We start from the raw sequence: 21,037 nt of genomic DNA, 5'->3' as shown, positions 1-21,037 counted from the left end.
GTTTGTCATATTTTCAATATGATTTAAATCTGGTAGCTGCCCTTGATGATTGACATTTGGATCCAGTTTAATTTTATCGGAGTGCCCTGGTAGTACCTGTGAATATCTGCACCTCTCAAATTGTTAAGCTAGTAGTTAAAGTTTGTGATTATTATTTGAAAGTAGTATAATCCAAGAAAAACCTTTGGCTATTTAAAAGAAGTTAGAAGAGGTGCCTGTGGCTCAGTTGGTTAAGTGTCTGCTTTCAGCTCAGGTCATGACCCCAGGGTCCTGGTTATCATGCCCAGTGTGGGGGGGAGGTCTCTGCTCAGCAGGGAGTCTGCGTCTCCATCTCCCTCTCTGCTTGTGCTCTCTCTCTCTCTCACCCTCTCTCCCTCTCTCCCCCCTTTTGCTCACTCTCTCTCAAATAAATAAATAAAATCTGTAAAAAAAGAAAACAGATTAGAAGATTATAAATGTACATTTTCCTGAAGGCAGTGGCTAACTTTTTGTCCTTAGAAAAAAGATCTTGTGGGCATCCCTTAGCATTGCAGCTTTCAGCAAATGGCATTAAAATTCTGATTCCATATTGCTTGTTCTTTTACATTGAAGCAGATGTCAGTTTCATATGGATTCTGAATATCATCCAATCTGTTCTTCAAATATAAATGTAATTACTGGTCAATGGTTTTGGATAATTTATACATCTGCTGAAATCGTGGAGGTTTTATCAATTGTTTTGACTTAGAGTTTATTCCTTTCAGAAAGCTGAGGATCTGGAACTATCTTACTCTGGACTAAGTCACCTCTACTCTGAAAAATAGCCTCATGTGCTTAGGTAGCACGAGTGTGGGTGATCTGAACCATTGTTGCTCCCAAGTCCTAAGGAGAAGGTTCGGTACAAAAAGGGGATCCCTTCCAAGTAAGGAAGATTTTGTGAGCCTGGTTCACATACTATTTGTGAAAGGCAAAAGGAGGTAGTGATGTAAAGCTCAAGCGTTAGATGGCTAGAATAAAGTGATTTTTTTTTCATTATAAGGGGCTGTGAAAGTCATTAAAGCTAACTTTCATCTAGTTTTCAGACACCTGAGATAATAGTTTTCAAACTTTCAGCTAAGTAGGACCCACAGAGTTTCAATAATAACCTTATTTCTTATTTCCCATCATCACTTGAAAACTTTCTAAATGAAATGAAAGCAGTAAATACCATTTGTTATCACTTCCCCTCTTTCCACTCTTAGTCCTGCTGCTCCTGGTCCATATTTTACTGACATAATAATGTAATGCTGGTCAATGGTTTGGGATAATTTACAGTTTGACTTAAGCTGTAGAAATTTTATTTTGATATAGAATTTGTAGCCTCCTCAAAGCTTAGGATTTTGAACCAAATTAGCCGTTTCTAGGCAAAGTCACATGTATTACATGCTCTACATTCATCATGTCATGTATGCTTCACAGAAGGTGTGAGACTGTAAGGCACGTGTGAGACTTATCCACATTTTAAAAAGGAGAGGACTGAGTTTAAAAAGGCTCAGAAGATTATCTAAGTCACTTGCATTTTAAATATAGGTTTCCTCATGATATAGCCCTCTCTTTTGAACACCCTAATGTATCTTTCTTTCTCCCTACCCTCACCCCTGAAAAATTCTTCATCTTATTTTGGCATTCCCACCTGTAATATAAATGACATGCAGTGGTGAAATGATAATTAGACCCACTCACTTGTATACTTGCCAAATCACCAGACTCAAAGTAGAATGTCAATGAAATTTTCTGGATATTAAGATTGCTTGCATCATTTTGCACACCAAGATTTAAAATCTAGGATCTCATAAGTAGAGGATTATATCAGGAGTTCTGGTGTTTGCTCTGTTCACTGTTATGTAATGTTTCTGTAACATGCTGAACAAAGGGCTCTAACTGTCTTCTACCTTTCTAGTAAAATGTTCAGTATGGCTTCCATTAGGTAATATTCTGTTTCCCCAACATGTGGATGAAACATGGTTCTCTGAAGGTATTATTATCCAGACCAGCAGTTTAAAATTTTTGGTATTAAAAATATTTGCACATGGATTACTGATAATTTTATCCTGAATTCTATTTTGTGTGGACAGACCCTGTTAAATTTCTGTTGTTCCTATTGTGGGGGCTGGTGTTGATGATATTATTTTGGAAGACTTTGTGATATGGTTCAAATTAAAACTCTCTCTTGAACTCTGAAGCACATGGCCATTATCACTAGTGAGCTATTTAGGAAAAGAATTGCCAGGGAGGAGTGGTGCATAGCAGGGTGTGTCCCGTTTATAAATTCAAAGGAATTTTGCCATCCTTTTCTTTCATCAAAATATGTGAGTCAAGCTGGGTGGAAGTAGAAATATTCTCTAGAGGGGCACCTGTGTGGCTTAGTTGGTTGGGTATCTGCCTTTAGCTCTTGTCATGATCCCAGGATCCTGAGATTGAGCCCTGCATCAGGCTTCTTGCTCAGAGGGGAACCAGCTTCTCCCTCTCCCTCTGCTTGCCCCTCCCCCTGCTTGTGTGTGCTCTCTCTCTGTGTCTAATGAATAAATAAAACCTTTAAAAAAAAATTATCTAGAGGTTATTTTATTGATGACCAAATCCATTTTTGTAAAAGTTAAAGACCCCAAATTGAGGCTTTTAAGTAGTTGGCTATTACTAAAATGGCATCTATTTTAGTTTTTCAGTCTCTTTATGCAAAGTGTTATCTCAAACCCAAACTCAATTTTGTGGTAGAAAAGAGATTAAATGGATGAAAAATTGTTGTTGAAAATATGGATTTAAATGCTTCAATAGTGGTACTGTGTAATTTCTAAATGACAATTTGATATTGATATGATAAGCAAGGAAACTGCCATTAATAATTGAAAGCAATGCAAATGTGTGTATTAAACAAACACAAATTGAAAGCAGGCAAATAATACAACACTTAGTGCTTCAGCTATTAATCTATAGTATGAAGGTATTTAAAAAGCTTCCTAATATATTGCATTTTTGGGTCTTTTATGTTTCTGGATCCAGATTTATATTTTTGAGAATAATATCTACTATCAACCTGATATAAAGAGCAGTTCATTGCGACTGACATCTTCTGGAAAAGAAGGAATTATCTTTAATGGGATTGCTGACTGGTTATATGAAGGTGAGTCGAATAGATTTAGTTTCAAAAGAACACAAACAACATATTTTTATACAAAATCTGAGAGAAATCTGTTCATTCTATAACAATACTTATAGCTCCATTTCCTCTTATTTCCGCTCAAATTTGCCTTCATGCTTTCATGTCTTTGCATGTGCTTATATTTTGACTGGTTGTGATTCACAGATACTACATTTGAAGGGTGTGTGTGTGTGTGTGTATACAGATACGTACACATATATTTTGTTCAGGCTAGAGAGATTTGATTTTGGTGATGCTTAACTAATGAAAGTGAATAATCATTTTATGTCGCTCTGGAATTAGATGCTGAATTTTTCTGACTATGGGAAAGGAGAAACAAAAATCTTTACTGCTCGAAAAGTGCATGAAAAACACTTGTTTTTAGTCATTCTCATTAAAAACAGTCTGTCATTATTTAAAAGCCATCGCATGGGGAACAAAATAAAACCCACCTAAAGGGTCATTTGTAATAATTACTGAACCAAGTTTTCATGATAGTTGAGAATATAAGAAGGAAATCAGGTAATAAAACCCTCTATCCTGTTTGATCATGCACCAGTTGTCAGCTGGGTTAGGGGTACAGATTTCCTCAGGAAGTCTCAAGGCTTGAGGTTAATACCTAAGTTTCAGACTCTGCAACTGATCTTGGCAAAGTGCATCTAGATTTAAAGCAAGGTAGTCATGTTTGATTAGAAATTATAAAGGAAGAATCATCTAGAAAATAAATTTTATTTCTTGAGCAATATTGGCAAATGCAATCTTCCACATCAGACTCCATATTCTTAAGTCTGTAAGAAAAGTAAACCACCTAGCTCCTTCAGTTATTCATCCATTCTATCATTAAACAGATATTATTAAAGACTTACGTTATGTTCTAATTATTTGGAAGGGTGCTGAGATATAATAGATATAATATCTATTATAACAGATATAATGTAGATACCTATAATAGATATAATAAGGTACAAAACAAAGTACTTCCCGTTATGAGAAACATTCTGCTGGGTGGAGCTATTTTATTAATGAAGAGACACTGTGCCTTTGAGATTTGTATGCATATATGTACATGTATATTTACAATATATTTTTGTATATATGCCAGCATCAAATAATAAATTATTTTAGAGGCCACAGTTAATTCTGAGAGGAGTAGTAAGAATTACTTTGGAAATATAAAAAATAATTACGCTCTGAATTTTTTAAAAATTCAAATTCACAAAGTGATAAATAGGGTTCTTCGATTCAGAGTATCAGAAGCTGACTCTGGCTTCTTTATTGCAAAAGTATAAATTTTTAGAGTGTGAGATGGCCCAGTGAATTAAAAGATAGGTGGAGGACAAACTTGAAACTTGGTGGTTCCAAGAATCGAGGTAGCAAGAACTCAGTTATCTCTGATTTAGAAGAGCTGGGTGAGATGCCCTTCATCTTCAAACCATTGTCGGCGCTCTGTGAGACCCTGACCGGTGAAGAAACCATGTCACTGCAGTGTGACAAGCAGTTAAATCAAAGGAAACACAGGATTCTATGAAAGAACAAAAGAAAGCTAGCCCATTCTGGGGATTTACAAACATTTTCCTAAAGGAGAAACTCTCTGAGTTGAGCCTGAAAGATTAAGAAATATAAGAAGAGGGCGCCTGGGTGGCTCAGTGGGTTAAAGCCTCTGCCTTCAGCTCAGGTCATGATCTCAGGGTCCTGGGATCGAGCCCCACATGGGGCTCTCTGCTCAGCAGGGAGCCTGCTTCCTCCCCTCTCTCTGCCTGTCTCTCTGCCTACTTGTGATCTCTGTCTGTCAAATAAATAAATAAAATCTTTAAAAAAAAAAAAAAAAAAGAAATGTAAGAAGAAACTCAGCAGGAAAGAGTCCAAGCGTCCATTAAGTGATGAATGGATAAAGAAGATGTGACATATATATCCAATGGGCTATTACTCAGCCATAAAAAAATAGCAAATTTTGCCATTTGCAGAGACATGGATGGAGGTAGAGAGTATTATGCTAAGTGAAGTAAGTCAGTCAAGAAAGAGAAATATATTATTTCACTCATATGGAATTTAACAAATGAGGAAAAAAAAAAAAAAGAGGGAAAGAGAGAAACCAAGAAACATACTCTTAACCATAGATAACAATCTTATAGTTACCTGAGGGGAGGTGGGTAGAGGAATGTGTTAAATATGGGACGGGGATTAAGGAGGGCACTTTTGATGAGCACTGGGTGCTGTACTGAAATGTTGAATTACTATATTGTATACCTGAAACTACTAGTGCACTGTATGTTAACCAGCCAGAATTTAAATAAAAACTTTATGAAAGGAAGGATAAGAACTTAGGTAAGGAAATCTATGCAAGAGTTAAAAGCTTGCAAAAGCATAGCAATGTTAAATAGCACGGTGTGTGCCTTGGGAACTAAAATCTGCTTGGTATTATTGGGGCATAAAATTTGAGTAAAAGGAGGGCAGCAAATACCAAGGGATAGTGACCCTAAAAATAATCTGGGATTTCAATTATTTTTCCACTAGTAAACGGGGTAACTAATAGAGCTTTTTAAGTAAGGGAGTGTCAGTATTATATCTTCCATATAAATAGATCATTTTGACTACAGTATAAAACTAGGATTGAATAGCAGAAAGAGCCAATGAGAAGCTGGCAGGCTTTTTCTGTGTTCTGTTGAAAGATAATGAGCAATATTAGTAAGGTTAAAGCTGTAAGAAGGAGAGAAGATTTTAAAGTTGATGAGGCAGTAAAACAGATCTTTGTGGTTAAATGGATGGGGTGGGTGAAAAGAAGTCAATGATTCTTTGGCTTCTGTTTGGATCACTCGTAAATAGTGGTTGTAGGCACAGCGAGCAAGCAATTATAAGAGTAGTGGGCTTCAGGGAGGGAAGGAATAATTTAGTGGGAACACTGGTGCTTCGCAGTGTGCCGGCATGCTACCTTGGGTAACAAAATGTGATCATTAACATGGTAGAACTTTTAAGTTAACTCGATGTAGAATCTAGTGCCTGGACAACTGAACAACATGCCTTGGGCCTCTTTCTTTTACATAAGGCTTTATATAATTTATGGCATTGCATTTCTAAGGAAAATGTCAGAAGAGAAATTAAAGACTATTGACTGACAAATATGGTTATTTTCCTAATTAGAGAATAAAATTCTATATATTATGGAGAGTGAACACTGACTGTGTTGGGGAATAGGTAGGACATGTAGGACAAAAACTTCTGCAATTATACTGTAGGTCTGACACTTTCCAAAAGAGAAATGGAAAACTTACAGTTTTGCCATTCAAATTAAACTCAGTCCTTTGGGCTCTTATGTTGTAGGTATCCTAGCCAATTCCAAATGTGTTATGTGATTGAATCCTCACAATGTTAGCATATTTAATCATTTACTGAAGAAACCAAGACTCAGGGGGGACAGGTGATTTGGACGTGGCCTCAAAGCTTACGAGTGCCAAAGATGGCATGCGAATGTGTATTTTCAAAGCCAGTACTTATTCCTGGTCTATTCTACCTGTTAGAATTCGGTGCCTTTCATCATTTCCTAAGGAATGACACATGTTGTGGACCTAAGCTATTAGATTTCACAGGTCTGTTTCCTCAGCCAAAGACTCTGAATCCTCTTGACCAAAGACTTACCTCAATTCTTGCTTTATTTCCAAGAGAAGGGACTGTATCAAGGGAATCGGTGTTAAGGTTTGACAGAGGGATTTAGGCCATTCAGATGCCACTGATTTTTCCCTCATCCGTCATCCCCAGCTTGGTCTTGTGGGCCAAGAGTCCCACAGTTACCTTCGTCTCCCACTACCACTGTGGTTTTCCAAGACACCAACAGCTCCCATATTTTCTCTTTTCCCTTCCGTATACTCACCATAACACAGTGACATCTAAGAATGCATATGACCTTCAACAGTATGTGTGCGATACTCTAGTGTGGAGATGTCCTTTCTTGTTACTTTACAAATATGAATTACAATCTGAATTAGTATGTGTGGGACACTGAAGAAGGAACATGTAACATTTTCACTTAATGGCTTTAATTGAAATTTGCCTTTTGTAAATATCATAGAAAAAAAGATTAGAGAATGAATCACAGGAAAGATAAAATATTTTTGTGAAAGAAATTTGAAGACATGGCTTAAATTTTTTATGTTCAGGCCAATCTGTGAGTGTGGCTGTTGATCCCAGTCACAGACACATATGTCAAGGTTTTAAAGTCTTGAAGTGTTATTTTAAAGCCTCTTTGTCCCTTTTTTAAGTATCATTCAATTCCTATGGAAAGAAAAGGCAAATAAAATAAAATGTGGTTTAAAGAGTTGGTGAAGTTCCGAAGAAAAATGAAACATTATGCTCAAAATGAAACATTTTAAACACAATTCACACAAAATGCATCTCATGTTATTCATATAAATTGGCACATTTAACATAGTAACTCAACTAAATAAAATATCAGATGAATTCTTTGCTAACAAAGTAAAGTTCACAGCTACCAAGTCTACAACTTGGAAAATTTCTATAAAGTACTAAATCTATGCAAATGAAAAAGTGAGTGTCACTTGAGGTTATTTGAACATATAAAATAGTGGAACTAATGTGCCTAAATGATTTATAAATGTGTTTTTAAGGAATTCTTCAGTGATATTCAGTTCAACAGTTATCGAGTAGACACATCTTTCCAGCATTATCTGAGAGCAATATGAAGAGGAATAGGGTTTCCATGTTGTGGGCATTACTAACTTAGTGGAGTGAAAAACTATAAACACGTGTTATATAAGGAATCATTTGGAGCATAGTAAATAGAAATATAAATAGAACTACATGTCCACATACCAACTAGAAATATAAGTAGGTTTAATTCTAATGGAATGGGGGAATATAGAGTGGTTTCATGGAAGAAATGGTATTTGCATTGAGCTTTAAGAATGAAAGGAATAAAAAAGAGAAACAATTGATAGCATAAATAATATCCTTATCAACAGATGAAGATTGTTAAATTTTTTGGTTATTGATTGAGAAGAATGCAAAAATGGCTATTTTCACTTTTTTTCTGTCTTCTCTTGGATACAGGAAATCACATTCATGCATTCTTTGATTCAGCAATTATTTATTAAGCACTTACTGAATCCCAGTAAAACTGGGCTATGACAGATAAAAGAAAAAGTCAGAGATGCAGCCGTGGAAGCCAGAGGAAGATAGAATAATAAAGCTGAGTCTCAGGAAGTCAAGCATTCCATAGTTACTGTTGGATTTGCTACCAGAAATCGATAAGAGCAAAGTCAGTCCATTTGTGGTACCAGAAGGAAGATTGCAGTGGATAGAGGTATTAATGAGAAGTGAGAAGGTTATGAATATAGACAATTCTTTTAAGGAACTTGACAGTGAGATAACGAAAATAAAGGGAAAAAATGAACCATAGACCCATCTGGCTGGCAGTAGCATACTTGGGAAATCTTATCTGTCTAAATTGATAAACTACAAATGGATAAAATTAGCTTACTTTTCAGAATAGCATGTTAATCTGAACACAATGATTATATATTAGTTAGTTTTCTGAAGTACTTTGTGTTGAGGCTATGTTTTTAAGTGTCTTTGATATAAAACAACATGTGTTGAAAACTCCATCTGTTCTGCAGTGAGATTTTCTAATCATTGTAATAAAGACAAAGAAAAACCAATCCCTCATTGAGATGGAATGGTATGCAATTTGTAGAAATACATTGTTTGTAAATAATATAATTAACGCAGGAAGTTTCAATCCATGAGTAAGAGTCCTTACTAGTTGCAATTAAAGAAGTATGTGCATATCTAAGAGCACTCTTAAGCCGATGCATATTAAAGATTCTTTTATTTATTTTCTTCCCATTTCAGTTAGCTTTATTTTTATACCTGAAGGAAGTCACATATCTTTGTGTGTACTACTTTGCTATTTTAGTGTTTTTGTGAGGAACAACTCTAGGCATAGTTCACTCTAAAATAAATTAGAGTAGATGAAACCTAGTTTCTATTGAATGGTGCTCTCAGATCTGGGCCATTCTTATTCTTGGGACGTACCGACACAGATATATTTCAGCATCTAGGATAGAACCCATTTCTTTAGAAAACCTGAGTGTTGATTTTAGACAAGACAATCTGATCTCTCTGTACCTTCAAGGCTCATAAGAGTTAAGAGTTTATACTCAGTTGGCAGTTAGCATTTTTTCCCTCATTGTGTCATGTGGATGACTGACTCGTGTCTCCTCATATGAATTGTAAGTAACTTGTACAAATCAGTGTTACGATTACAACTGTGAAAAAAAGGCACATTCAAAGTAGTATACAAAATTTTATCACCTGAAGTGAGATGGGTAAGTGCTCTGTTACTAGAACCTAAAAGGAGGGAATCCTATAGATTCTCAAGTAATAGAAGCAGTAAGTTTTGGTTGAGGAACATAGCCAGACTCACATGTTTCCAGTGTGTAAGAACCAAGAAAGTAAATACCATGCACTAACTTTATTCTCTTTGTTTGATTTGTCTGGTTCCATATTGGTGACAGCCAACAAAGGCTCAGAGATCATGGGGATGTTATAATTTATTCAGATAAAAACTTTGTGTCCTTGAAAGAACACATGAAGTTCCATCTGCTGTTGTTTCTTTTTTTAGGATTTTATTTATTTATTTGACAGAGAGAGATACAGCAAGAATGGGAGAGGGAGAAGCAGACTCCCCACTCAGCAAGGTGCCTGATGTGGGGCTCGATCCCAGGACCAGGATCATGACCTGAGATGAAGGCAGATGCTTAATGACTGAGCCACCCAGGTGTCCCTTTGCTACTGTTTCTTTGTAGAGTGATATTAGTCCACTTTATGTACCAGTCTGCACTTATGTTTTCCATATAAGGTTTTGGGGGAAATGTGCCCAAGAAAAGATATAAGGTTATCATTTGGCCTTAACTGGTAATCCTAGCTCCCTCTGAGAACTACTTATTCATTTTTCTCTTCTGCCAGTATTTTGACTATACGAGTCATTTATGTGGTGGATCAAACCAAAATTTTATCCCTGCCAAATCTTATTCCTTTTCCTCTTTTTCTTAATTAGGTTGCTACATTTTCAGTTTTCCACTGAAATGGAAATTGGAATGTGGAAATGTAGAATTGGAAAATGAGATCAAGTTGGACAAAGGAGTACTTCTGAATCTGCTGAGTCCAGATAGTCTTCTTTACTTTCTGTTATATAGTGAAGACACATATTCTTCCTAGCAGATGAGCTTAATCATCAGACAACACTGTCAAGTTCCCCTGCCATCCCCAGTCCTATTGAGTCCCACATGATTGGGGGGAAATTTCAGCTTCCAGTTCAGAGGAAGAGTATTAAGATATTGTTTGGTGGAAGCAACCCCCACTGCCATAGGTATTAGGACTCAGAAACCTATTGATCTCCTTATCATGAAGACAAGAAACAAAATATATCCAGTGGGGTAATGATGTGATAGTGATAGAGAATGCTATACTTCTAACCCTTAGTTCCTAGATCTTTGCTTTCTGGCTATGAGAGAGGGACATATGTATGCTCTATGATGACATCCCAACTTCAGGATTGTTTTAGCACCAAGACTGAGATAGAGAAGACTAGTTAACACTTCCATCAAACCAGGTACATATAGCTTAAAAAAACCAAACAAACAAAACAAAACAAAAAAACAGTGAAATTCATGGCCTGAGCCTAATTGCCCTTCTTTCTGCTGTAAAAGAGTTCCTGTTTCCTGGTGATGGAAGAGAAGATTATTGTGGTAATGGATAAGCTATTCTGCAATTCCATGATTAGCATAGGCATAGCTATACAGAGCCTGTGTCTATCTTGTAAAGACAAAATGCTACCCCTTCTTGATGGAATGCTTCCCAGGTAATCTCCCTGCCACCAGGTAGCCAGCTGGTCCTGCTGGGAAATCATACCACGTCAAGAGTTGAATGACGGCCACTATCATTGACGGGTAATGGTGGGAGCCAAAGCAGACGGACATGCGCCCGGTAGTTATACGGTCCATCTGATTATTGAGAGCCTCCTCGGCTGTGGATGTGTTCTTGTGGGTATTAAGTAGGATACTGATATCTTCATATTTTTACATTTTTACATTTTTACCCCTCCTGATAAGTCAATGCAGTTATCTTTCCCTAAATCTCCTTGTCTTTTTGTCTTCCCATAACCCTAATCAGGTCTTTTATTAGTTACTCTGCATGAATCAGGGTAGATCTGTGCTTCAAGCCAGCTCTCCTTCCACAAGAAGTAGAAGAGAACATATCTTGTTCAAGAGTCTGCCAACGGGAAGGAGTTTATGTTTCCTTTAGTCTTTTTTTTTTTTTTAAGATTTTATTTATTTCACTGACAGAGATCACAAGTAGGCAAAGAGGCAGGCAGAGAGGGGGGTTGGAAAGCCGGCTTCCCGCTGAGCAGAGAGCCCGACGCGGGGCTCGATCCCAGGACCCTGAGATCATGACCTGAGCCGAAGGCAGAGGCTTTAACCCACTGAGCCACCCAGGCGCCCCTCCTTTAGTCTTTTAATGCCATTGCTCAGATTGTGGTACAGAGCCTTTCCAATTCCAGAGTTTTCAAGTACATCATGCAGACCTGTCCATAAACCAGACCTCCATTTATTCCTCCCCTATCCGTGTGTCTTAGAAAACAGATCTTGTTTAGATATTAGCTGAAGAAGAGAGGGTAAAGCAGAGGATGCAATAATCTGGACATTTTACTTATGCATTCTGTCCAGTCCCATATATGCCCCTTCTGTTATAGTGGGATATTGCTGTATGTGTTCTGTTTTACAGTCAGTGAACCAGATAAGAGTCAGTTCCTGATGGTCTGCATAGCCACTTGGTATCCTGTGGTCAGGCTAATTGTTTGGGCAAGAGCCCAGGAGAGAGCTGCTTTTGAAAAGAATATTTATCAGCACAGGAGGAAATGCCCTTCCTCTCAAGCTTGTAATGCCTGTGCTTTGATTGCCATAATAATGTGTCAGAAGCTCCACGCAGCATCTCTGTTTACCATGCAACTTTAAAACGAAGATGGTAGGGAAAGCTGTTCCATGTCCCTGATCTGCAGAGCCCTTTCTTGCACAGGCTCTGCTCAAAACAGGCAACTTTACAGGTTACCTGGGAAGTAGAACAGGGCAACATATGTGAATGTGGTTTAAGTTGTTACTCAGAATCAGAAGAATCTACTCCCTCTTTACTTTAGCGTAAGTACAATTCCAACAGATTTTCTCCTACTGTAGAAGAGATACCTTGCTGTATACTATGCTACTGGATCGCTAAATACTCTTTTAGGGATACAGATTCCTCAGCTTTTTGGAATTTATCTTTCCCCTGCCTCAATGCAGAGAATGTCTAACTCCCTGGGAGAGAGGCTGCCTCTGTCAGAAAGGAGACTTGTGTAAATTTTGAGGTTCAGCATCTTCAGCCATAATATTAGACACTTACAGCAACATTCCACTATGAATGTGTTATTTATGAGACTAGTCCAGAAAGCACAGGTATACCGCACATGTTTACCCAAACATCCTTATCCTATCTGCCAGTGTCCTAGGACTTCTCCACCAATATCTCTGTCTTAGCTTTAAAAAACACCTGGAGTAGGGCCTCTAATTTGTGTCATAGCTGTGCCACCCTTACTGTGTTCTCTTGGACCTCTGCCTTATCCGTCTGCAGTGGCAGAAGGAGGGACTCCTCAGAGTTGCCATGGTGACCTATTTTGTATTCTTGGTTTTGCAGACGTGGTTCCTATTTCAGTTTATCCCTATGGAATCTCCCTGAGGTGTTATATGAACCGGGTGAGCTTCATTTTACAGTTTTTACAGTTGCCACTCTTGTAACAATTAAGTACACAACCGATTACCCTCCTAAAACCTTTCATCTCTATCTGCATTTCATTCTGTATCATCACCAGTGACAGTGGATTACTCCTGATTCCATCCTTTGATATGGATTATCTATGCTCCAGTTCCCTCCTGGAAAGGTGATTATCATATCAAAGGTAGGACAGATACAGATGTATATAGATATAGATCACCAGCTTAATCTCAAAATCTAATTTTAAAGGTCCCTTTTCTGAGTCTCTTACTGGTATTCATCATGGTACCTGCCAGGGTACAAAGTTGGCACATTCAGTAATCTGAAGATTTATTTACAAAGAGGCCACATTTACAAAGGGAAACCATGAAGGACAGAGCTATAATCTAGACTAGTAGCAACCAAGCTATAGTTACCCCTGTGACCACAGAAATGAGCCATTACAAGATACAAAAAGAGAAAATTTCACAGAAGAGACAGGGGTAGTGACATCATTTAAAACATACAGGTAGACTGAAGTGACTTTCCATGGTAGAGCCAAGGGAATACATACTCTGACTTCACTCTCCTCCTTCTAATCTCTTGCCATAGTACCATAAAGGTCATGCTCTGGAGGGCATGGCGGCCCTTCTGCTGTAGTTCATCCGCGTAAATCTTCTGAACCAGAAAGCAGGTTTAGGCAAGTGAATAGTGGAGCTGGGGTCACAAGAAAGATAACGAATTTCTCATTCTCTTTCTTTACAGCTTAAAATGATTTCACGAGTGTAGTGGGTATTCAACTTGTTTGATGATGAGAGTGGGTATTTAATGTGCTTGATGATGGAAATATGATTGAATGCAAATGTGAATGAGTGGAGACATAAATACATTTTGTGCCATATTTCAGTCTTCAGTTACTGTTCCTACTCTTTTTACTCCAGCAGTGCTTTCACTTTCTCTGTCCACATTGCTGACAGCCTGTGAAATCCTGACTTCATTGCTTCATTCTTTCCTGCCATTGCATCTGCTTGTTCTGTGACTAAAAGGGGAGCCCAGAAATGCAGAATTCTCTAAAACATTGATAAAATCCAACACATTATATAGAAAAAAATGTATATGTGCAATGGAGATTTCAAGGACAGATGTTTGTGGGTCACTGAGCCCACATCTCTACAGTTGGTTTCAAATAACACTCATTTATTCTAGAGGAACTTCTGCATTCTCACATTGCCCACTGGTGGTCACCAGATGGAGAAAGGCTTGCCTTCCTGATGATAAATGATTCGTTGGTGCCTAACATGGTTATCCCTCGATTTACTGGAGCGTTGTATCCCAAAGGAAAGCAGTATCCATATCCTAAGGTAAGTAACGGGAAAGTACTCGTTTGTTCTCTTTCTCCGCACTAGTGACTTGATTGATAGTATCCTTGGTTCATGAACAAGTTGTCTTTGCAGGGGGGAAAAAAAGGAAGCTTTTCATTCCTGGTTGGCAGAGTCATCTTTCAGGACTTGCAGTAGCCTGTCCAGTGTTTGGATAGGAAGAAGTAGAAACAATTCAGGGCTTCCCAACTGCCACGTTTGCTGCATTTCTTTCTCTTTGATTCCCTCATTCTTTTTCCCCCGCCTTCCCAGTTGGAAAGAAAATGAGAAAATTTAAGGGGCAACACTGATGCCAAGTCACAGGTTTCTCCAAAGTCCATTCTGTGTTAACATTTGTTTTGTTCTGGTTGTTACTGGCCTTATAAGGAAAGAAGAAGTCCCATGGTCAAATAAGTTGAAATTTCTTAGTTAAAAAGAAAGCCCAAGTTCTTGCAGATGCTTTCTTAGAGCACTTAATATACTGTATGTTAATGTGCATTATAAATGTCCCATAGAAAACTGACAAAGCAGAAAGCATCCCCAGTAAGAAATAGACTAAGCATAAAGAATATCTATAAAGAATAGACTAAACAGAGAATCACCAATAAAGGATAGACTAAGCATAAAGAATTTATTTGTATTTGTAGTAACATCAGTTATTATTTTGTCAGAGCATATTCTGGAGCATACTTTATAACATGATGGGGTAGAGCCACAGCCAGGTTGTAGCTAAGATAGATGGAACTATTTTATTGTGTCAGGCAAACATGGACCTCTTGCCCAGCGAGCAAAACTATTTTCAAAGAAGGGAGCAGGTTGCAAAAACATCTGGACTGTAACTGTTATGTTTTTTTTTCTTCCTATGGTGTGACATTTTTGATAACTTAAGGTCTCTTTAAAAAAAAAATACATTTCCCCTGTGTTTATATTATAAAGAAAAAGACTCATGAATGAGGCTTCTGTGCTTGAATCATGTAAAGATGTTTTAGGAAACTTTTTTACACATTTCAACTCTTAATTAGGTAAGAGGTGGCTGCTAATTCAATGTAGAAGCTATGTTTTTAAGAGATTTTATTCTTTATTTGAGAGAGAGAGCAAGAGAGCGAGAGAGAGCATGAACAGAAGGAGGCCCAAGGGAGAGGGAGAAATAGACTCCCCGCTGATCAGGGAGCCTGCCAAAGGACCCTGGGATCATGACCTGAGCCAAAGGCAGATGCTTAACTGGCTGGACTGAGCCACCCAGGGGGCCCTCAGAAGCTACTTTTAAGCCATTCCTGAGTGAGTTGTAGTTTGTTTCCCAAGCACAAGCATGATAGGTTTTATACCGTAATGTAACCTGTTCATTACATTAACTGGGCATGGAATTGGACAAATTACCCATCACATAGATTATTCTATGAAAGCATGGTGAGGGTAGGCATGACTTTTCTTATCTTCCTGTCACCCACCAGACTCAAGTACTTAAATAGAGAAGGAAGGCAGGGAGGGAGGAAGGAAGAAAGATAGCCTTGGATAGAGAGAGTCGGGGGATAAGAATAGAGTTTCCTCAGTGAGATTCTGCACCGTCTTGTTTGTTGTTATGTTTTTTCCCCCTGTCCACCGCACCTTCCTTCCGTAGACTGTGGTATTCAACAGCTGGCTTACAGCTGAGAAGGACAAGAAGGTTGAGAGGAATCTGATTCTCCAATTTTGAAATATTATTTTTTGTGTCTTTTCTGGTTATAAATTAGAGGACATATACACTCAGGGATCTTCAGGAGACAATGACAACTTGACCTAACAACAACAAAAAAACCCATAGTCACCAGGAGATTTTTTAATTGTACTTCATGTACATGACTTACCACTTCTGTAGTTTAGATTTGGTCACGTTTGATGAATGATAGTTCGTTCCTCTGTAGTGTATTTGCACCCCCTTCCCCCGAGAAATGACTGAAAAAGCTTCTCAAATATATTAATTCTCATGTATGATAATGAAGGTTCACCTGACAGTTTAAATACAGAATGGAGTAGCGTATTGTGAGAAGCATATGTGACCAGGCACGATATTCACACACGACTGTTTGGTTTTCTAACTGCACAAAGGGAATAAAATCAGCCCCAGGGAAGGAGCAACATTTTGTAATTCATTTCCCAAGAGGAGTGGGGATCTTAGGACTCACAACATAAGACCAAATGCCATAGGTGCATTTTCAAATGGCCTTCTCAGTTAGGGGCTGCTGGTGCTTGAACTTGGACACTCCTAGAGCCTCTTAACTTTAACAGACTGAGGCAAACAAATAGACAAACAGAAATGTCTGAGCAAATTTACTTCGGAGGATCCTGGGTTGAGAAACCTAGACACTTCGTTATTAGTAAGTTATTATTTTATTAATTATTTAATGTTTCTTAATAGTAAAGCTAGCCATAAATAATAATATTTGCTATTGTGGGGCACCTGGGTGGCTCAGTTGAGCTGCTGCCTTCGGCTCAGGTCATGATCTCAGGGTCCTGGGATCGAGCCCCGCATGGGGCTCTCTGCTCAGCAGGGAGCCTGCTTCCTCCTCTCTCTCTCTCTGCCTGCCTCTCCGACTACTTGTGATTTCTCTCTGTCAAATAAATAAATAAAATCTTAAAAAAAAATATTTGCTATTGCATAAATCAGGTGTGCTAATAATATGCTTCATATTTTCAGAGAGACTTTTCACTTTTTTCCCCCCCTTATTTGGCCCTCTTCACAATTTTCTGTACTTACGGATGGACAGACGAAGCTCTCTAAAAGGCTAAGTGCTTTTATAAAAGTCATAGTTATTTTGAGAACAGGGAAATAACTCAGATTTATTGATTCTGTCCCACTCTGTAGAACAACCAGAGGTTAATTTGTATCTCCAAAAACATAGCTGGAATCAAAATTATCTTCTTGGAAAGCTAACAAATACATCTGGAGCTCTGTTTGCTCCATTTACTCCTAATGACTTACCTATATACGTAGTGGGATATACATAGGATTCTTAGACGGTCTCACTCTTCGAAAGAGATAGAGAGAGAGGGATTTGTAATACAATGTGAAAGTCCTGAATGTGTGTCAGTGACTACTATTGAGGAGTATTAATCATAAAGAAAAAATAGCTATTCCTGGTGCCACGCCGAGAGAAAGAATCGTAAGTCCTCAGAAGGTTTTTAGTAGGAAATCCCTGCCCAGGTACTTAAGACAACAGGACTCAAAAGAGCAAGATCTGTGCTTGATCCTTGTTCTCACATTTCAGTATCATTTTGGGTATACTACTGGAACTTTGAAAAGTCTTATTATTTTCTGGTTTACAACAAAACATTTGCTAGGTCTTCCACCAACAACTGTATTATTTTTATTTGCTCTTACTTTTGCAATAAAATTCCAAAAAGTAGTACTTTGACATTGAAATAATTCATAGAGTTCACACTAAACTGTGCTTCAAATTAAACTAGATTAAAATGAGTGCAGCAAATACTCAATGTGGTCAGATTTACTAATGAAATACTTACACTAAACAAATATATTTGTATTTTACTTAATTCAGCATGATTCAGAACTCATAAAATACCCTATCATTAGCAATTCAGCACAAAAGAGATGCACAGTTCTATCTCAGTAACCTCAGGTTAATCTTCTTAATTAAAGCATTATCTCGTTTAATGACAATTTAGTTGCCAGTAAAATAAGGTTAATTATTATTGAGGCTTGTGTTTCAGAATCATAGAGGAAGGATTCTGTAGATATGCAGTCTTTCTGGCAAATGTGACTATAAAAAGCAAATAGATGAACTCTTCTAATTTGCAAACTATTGAAATGATCCAAATATTAAAAAAGGTACAAATGAACTTGAAATGTGCACTTAATTTCAAAACTCCGTGGAGAGATAAAAATCTAATTGAGATTATAGAATGCTGGACAGCTGAATTTTAGAAACAGCCTGATGTGTATTTTTTGTCTAAAATTGGCCACATGTGTACACAACTTTTATAATTTGTTTCCATGTAAAAGCTAACTGGGGTATCAGTAATCCTTTACAGGTATATGTATACAGAAACAAATAAGCTTTAAAAACAAAACAAAACAAACAAACAAAAAATCCCTGCTTTACAATTTGGTAATAACCATATATGTCTTTGACAAAGGATGCCATAAAATTATTAATCGTTGATAAGAACTGACAGAAACATCAAACTTAATTAAATTTCTCTTTTTCTTAATGAGCTTATTGAAGGATTTTAACAATTAGCAGAATTTTTTTACCAAGTAGAGAAGTCAGTGTTTTAATTAATTCTAATTCACTACTATATACTAGTTTAGATATTTCTTAAAAATTTAAGACTTTTATAGATAATCTTTTTGTTAGTCCACATAACAGAATTATGAGATATTTATAGCTATAGAACGGAAACCTACTTTGGCTCAAAGCTTTTGACTTATGACATATTCTCAGTGAAGTATTGTCTTATTTTTGATAATATAATAAAATAATACTTGAGGATTATTACTTTATTATTAATAATATTATTAATATAATATTAATTTATAATAATTTATAATTTAATAATATAATAATTTATAATATATTAATATAATGATAATAATAATTAATACTTATGGTCTATATTTAGTAAATAGCAGTCAAAATGTAAACCCAGGTTTCTCTGACTCATGGGTTAAGCTAAACTGGTTCTCACAATGTGGTACTTTTACCAGAATGATCAGCCTTATCTGGGAAACTATAGAAATGAGATTTTCATGCCCCATGACATGAGAAATGCTGGTTAAAATCTTGTTAAACAAGCCCTCCAGTCCTCTGGGTAATTTTTTCCCCTTTTCAAAATATATTTATTTATTTATTTTAGAGCTAGAAAGAGAATGTGAGTGGAGGGAGGATCATAGGGAGAGGGCAACCAGACCTCTAACTGAGTGCAGAGCCCGATGTGGGGCTCAATCCCAGAACCCTGAGATCCTGACCTGAGCCAAAATCAAGTCAGACGCTTAGCTGACTGCACCACCCAGGGACTCTTTGGGTACTTCTGATGCAGGCTAACACCTCTGATAACCACTGAGCTATAATATATATCATTGTGTACATGTATGTATATGATAACATATGTTATTGGACATGTATGCATTACTCTATGTACTAGTAATAATATATATTACTGGAAAAAATATATATCAGAGTCTTATAAAATTTACATACAAATTATAGTTATCTGATAGTCTTGTTAAGATAAAGACTCCTAGGCCCACACCTGGAGATTTTTGAGTTGGCGGGGGGCCCAGAATTTGTTTCTAAGATTCTGGGTGTTGCTGATGAAAGCCACTGGTCAAAGATCAACACTTTCAATGGCACTACTAAATATTATGTCCTGGCTCTGATTTTTAATAAACCTTGTCAAACTTGAGAAATGATTAGATTAAAAAATATGGATAAGGCCAGGATTTTCAGGGAGGCCCATGGCAATTAGATTGAAATGGGAGTGATGTGAAAAGGAGCTCCTTTGTGTGGTAGAAGGCTAAAATGCCCAAGACAAATGTGCCCATGCACTTGAGGGGTTTACAACAGTGAAAAGCTTTATAAAATCTGACACAAGAGCCTTCTCTGTGAGACAGGATCATAGCTGATCTTCCAGGAATCCCTTCATTATATGAACCATTTCCATAATCTCTCTTCATAGCATAGTGTTTCTGTAGCGAAGGACTTTCCTGACTCCTTCCATTGGCTCAAAACTTCCGAATTGTGTATGATGCACCCCCAAAGATATGCCAGTCATTTTTGTTTACACCAAACACTAATGATGTACAATACCTTGACCAAATGAATTTAAATAAAAAAGAAAAGACTATTTTTACAGCAGCTTAAGGTTCACAAGTCTGACAGGTAGAGAGAATTCACATGTGCCCCCTGCACACACAGACATGCAGAGTCTCCCCATCATCAGCACCACTCCCTGCAGCAGCACATTGGTTACAACTGATGAAGCTATGCGTCATAATCCCCCAAAGTCCACAGTTGACATTATAGTTCACTGTGTGTGTTGTACGTCCTGCAGGCTTGGACAAATATATGATGACACGGATCCATCGTTATGGGATCACACAGTGGGATGATCCCTGAACATCCTCTGGGATCCATTCATTCATCCTTCTGCCTTCGCCTCTGTACTAGTTGTATTTACTAGCCCAACAACACAGTCCTCGAGGAGCTATTATGGACTACTGGTGGAATGTGTTATGCTGCTTCTGGTCCTCTGGTCCTCTTCAACTTTGGGTTTTGTCAATGCCAATTACTTGAATGTGGATTTTTCTTTCTCATCTTTAAATCACTTTTTTAAAAGAATCACTTTTGTAATTCCCCTTGGATTTTTGTCCATCTTCTAACTCAACCCACTTTTAATGGCCTCTTTCTTTGTACATCTCATATAGTCTTCTCCTAAAACATCCGCTGCTCCATGATGACACATCAGCACTTTGTTTAGGAACACAGCGCCCCACAAGCAGTCACCTGATTCTCTACATTATTTATTCATGCTAACATTCTCTTATTCATTCATTCTAACTACTTGAGATGTATTGGTAAAAGGTCCCTGTTTGCCCCCTACAAGTTCACAGTATCTTTAGAAAAACTTTGGAGGCCATTGCCTGGGAACAAACTGAAGCAAAGCACAGCAGGGAAGAGCATCCTGGGTTTAAATAGTGGCTTCCCGGGTTATGGGATATACACCTTCCACC

At 37.5% G+C, this 21,037-nt stretch overlaps 1 protein-coding gene across 3 annotated transcripts in view; it reads left to right on the top strand.

Annotated features, from left to right (window-relative positions):
• The window catches only part of DPP10 (dipeptidyl peptidase like 10), a 1,373,984-nt gene that overhangs the window by 1,257,534 nt on the left and 95,413 nt on the right, over positions 1–21,037 (top strand). For all 3 annotated transcript variants that reach the window (XM_082689264.1, XM_082689263.1, XM_082689265.1), the window contains exons 8-9: positions 3,016–3,136; positions 14,156–14,310. In XM_082689264.1, coding sequence (XP_082545390.1) covers positions 3,016–3,136; positions 14,156–14,310 — 276 coding nt within the window. The remainder of the gene's footprint in view (positions 1–3,015; positions 3,137–14,155; positions 14,311–21,037) is intronic.

The sequence above is a fragment of the Mustela nivalis genome (genome assembly GCF_964662115.1).
Source record: "Mustela nivalis genome assembly, chromosome: 11".
NCBI lineage: Eukaryota > Metazoa > Chordata > Mammalia > Carnivora > Mustelidae > Mustela > Mustela nivalis.
Note: the sequence above shows the minus strand (reverse complement) of the source record. Positions and strands in the feature narration are given on the sequence as shown.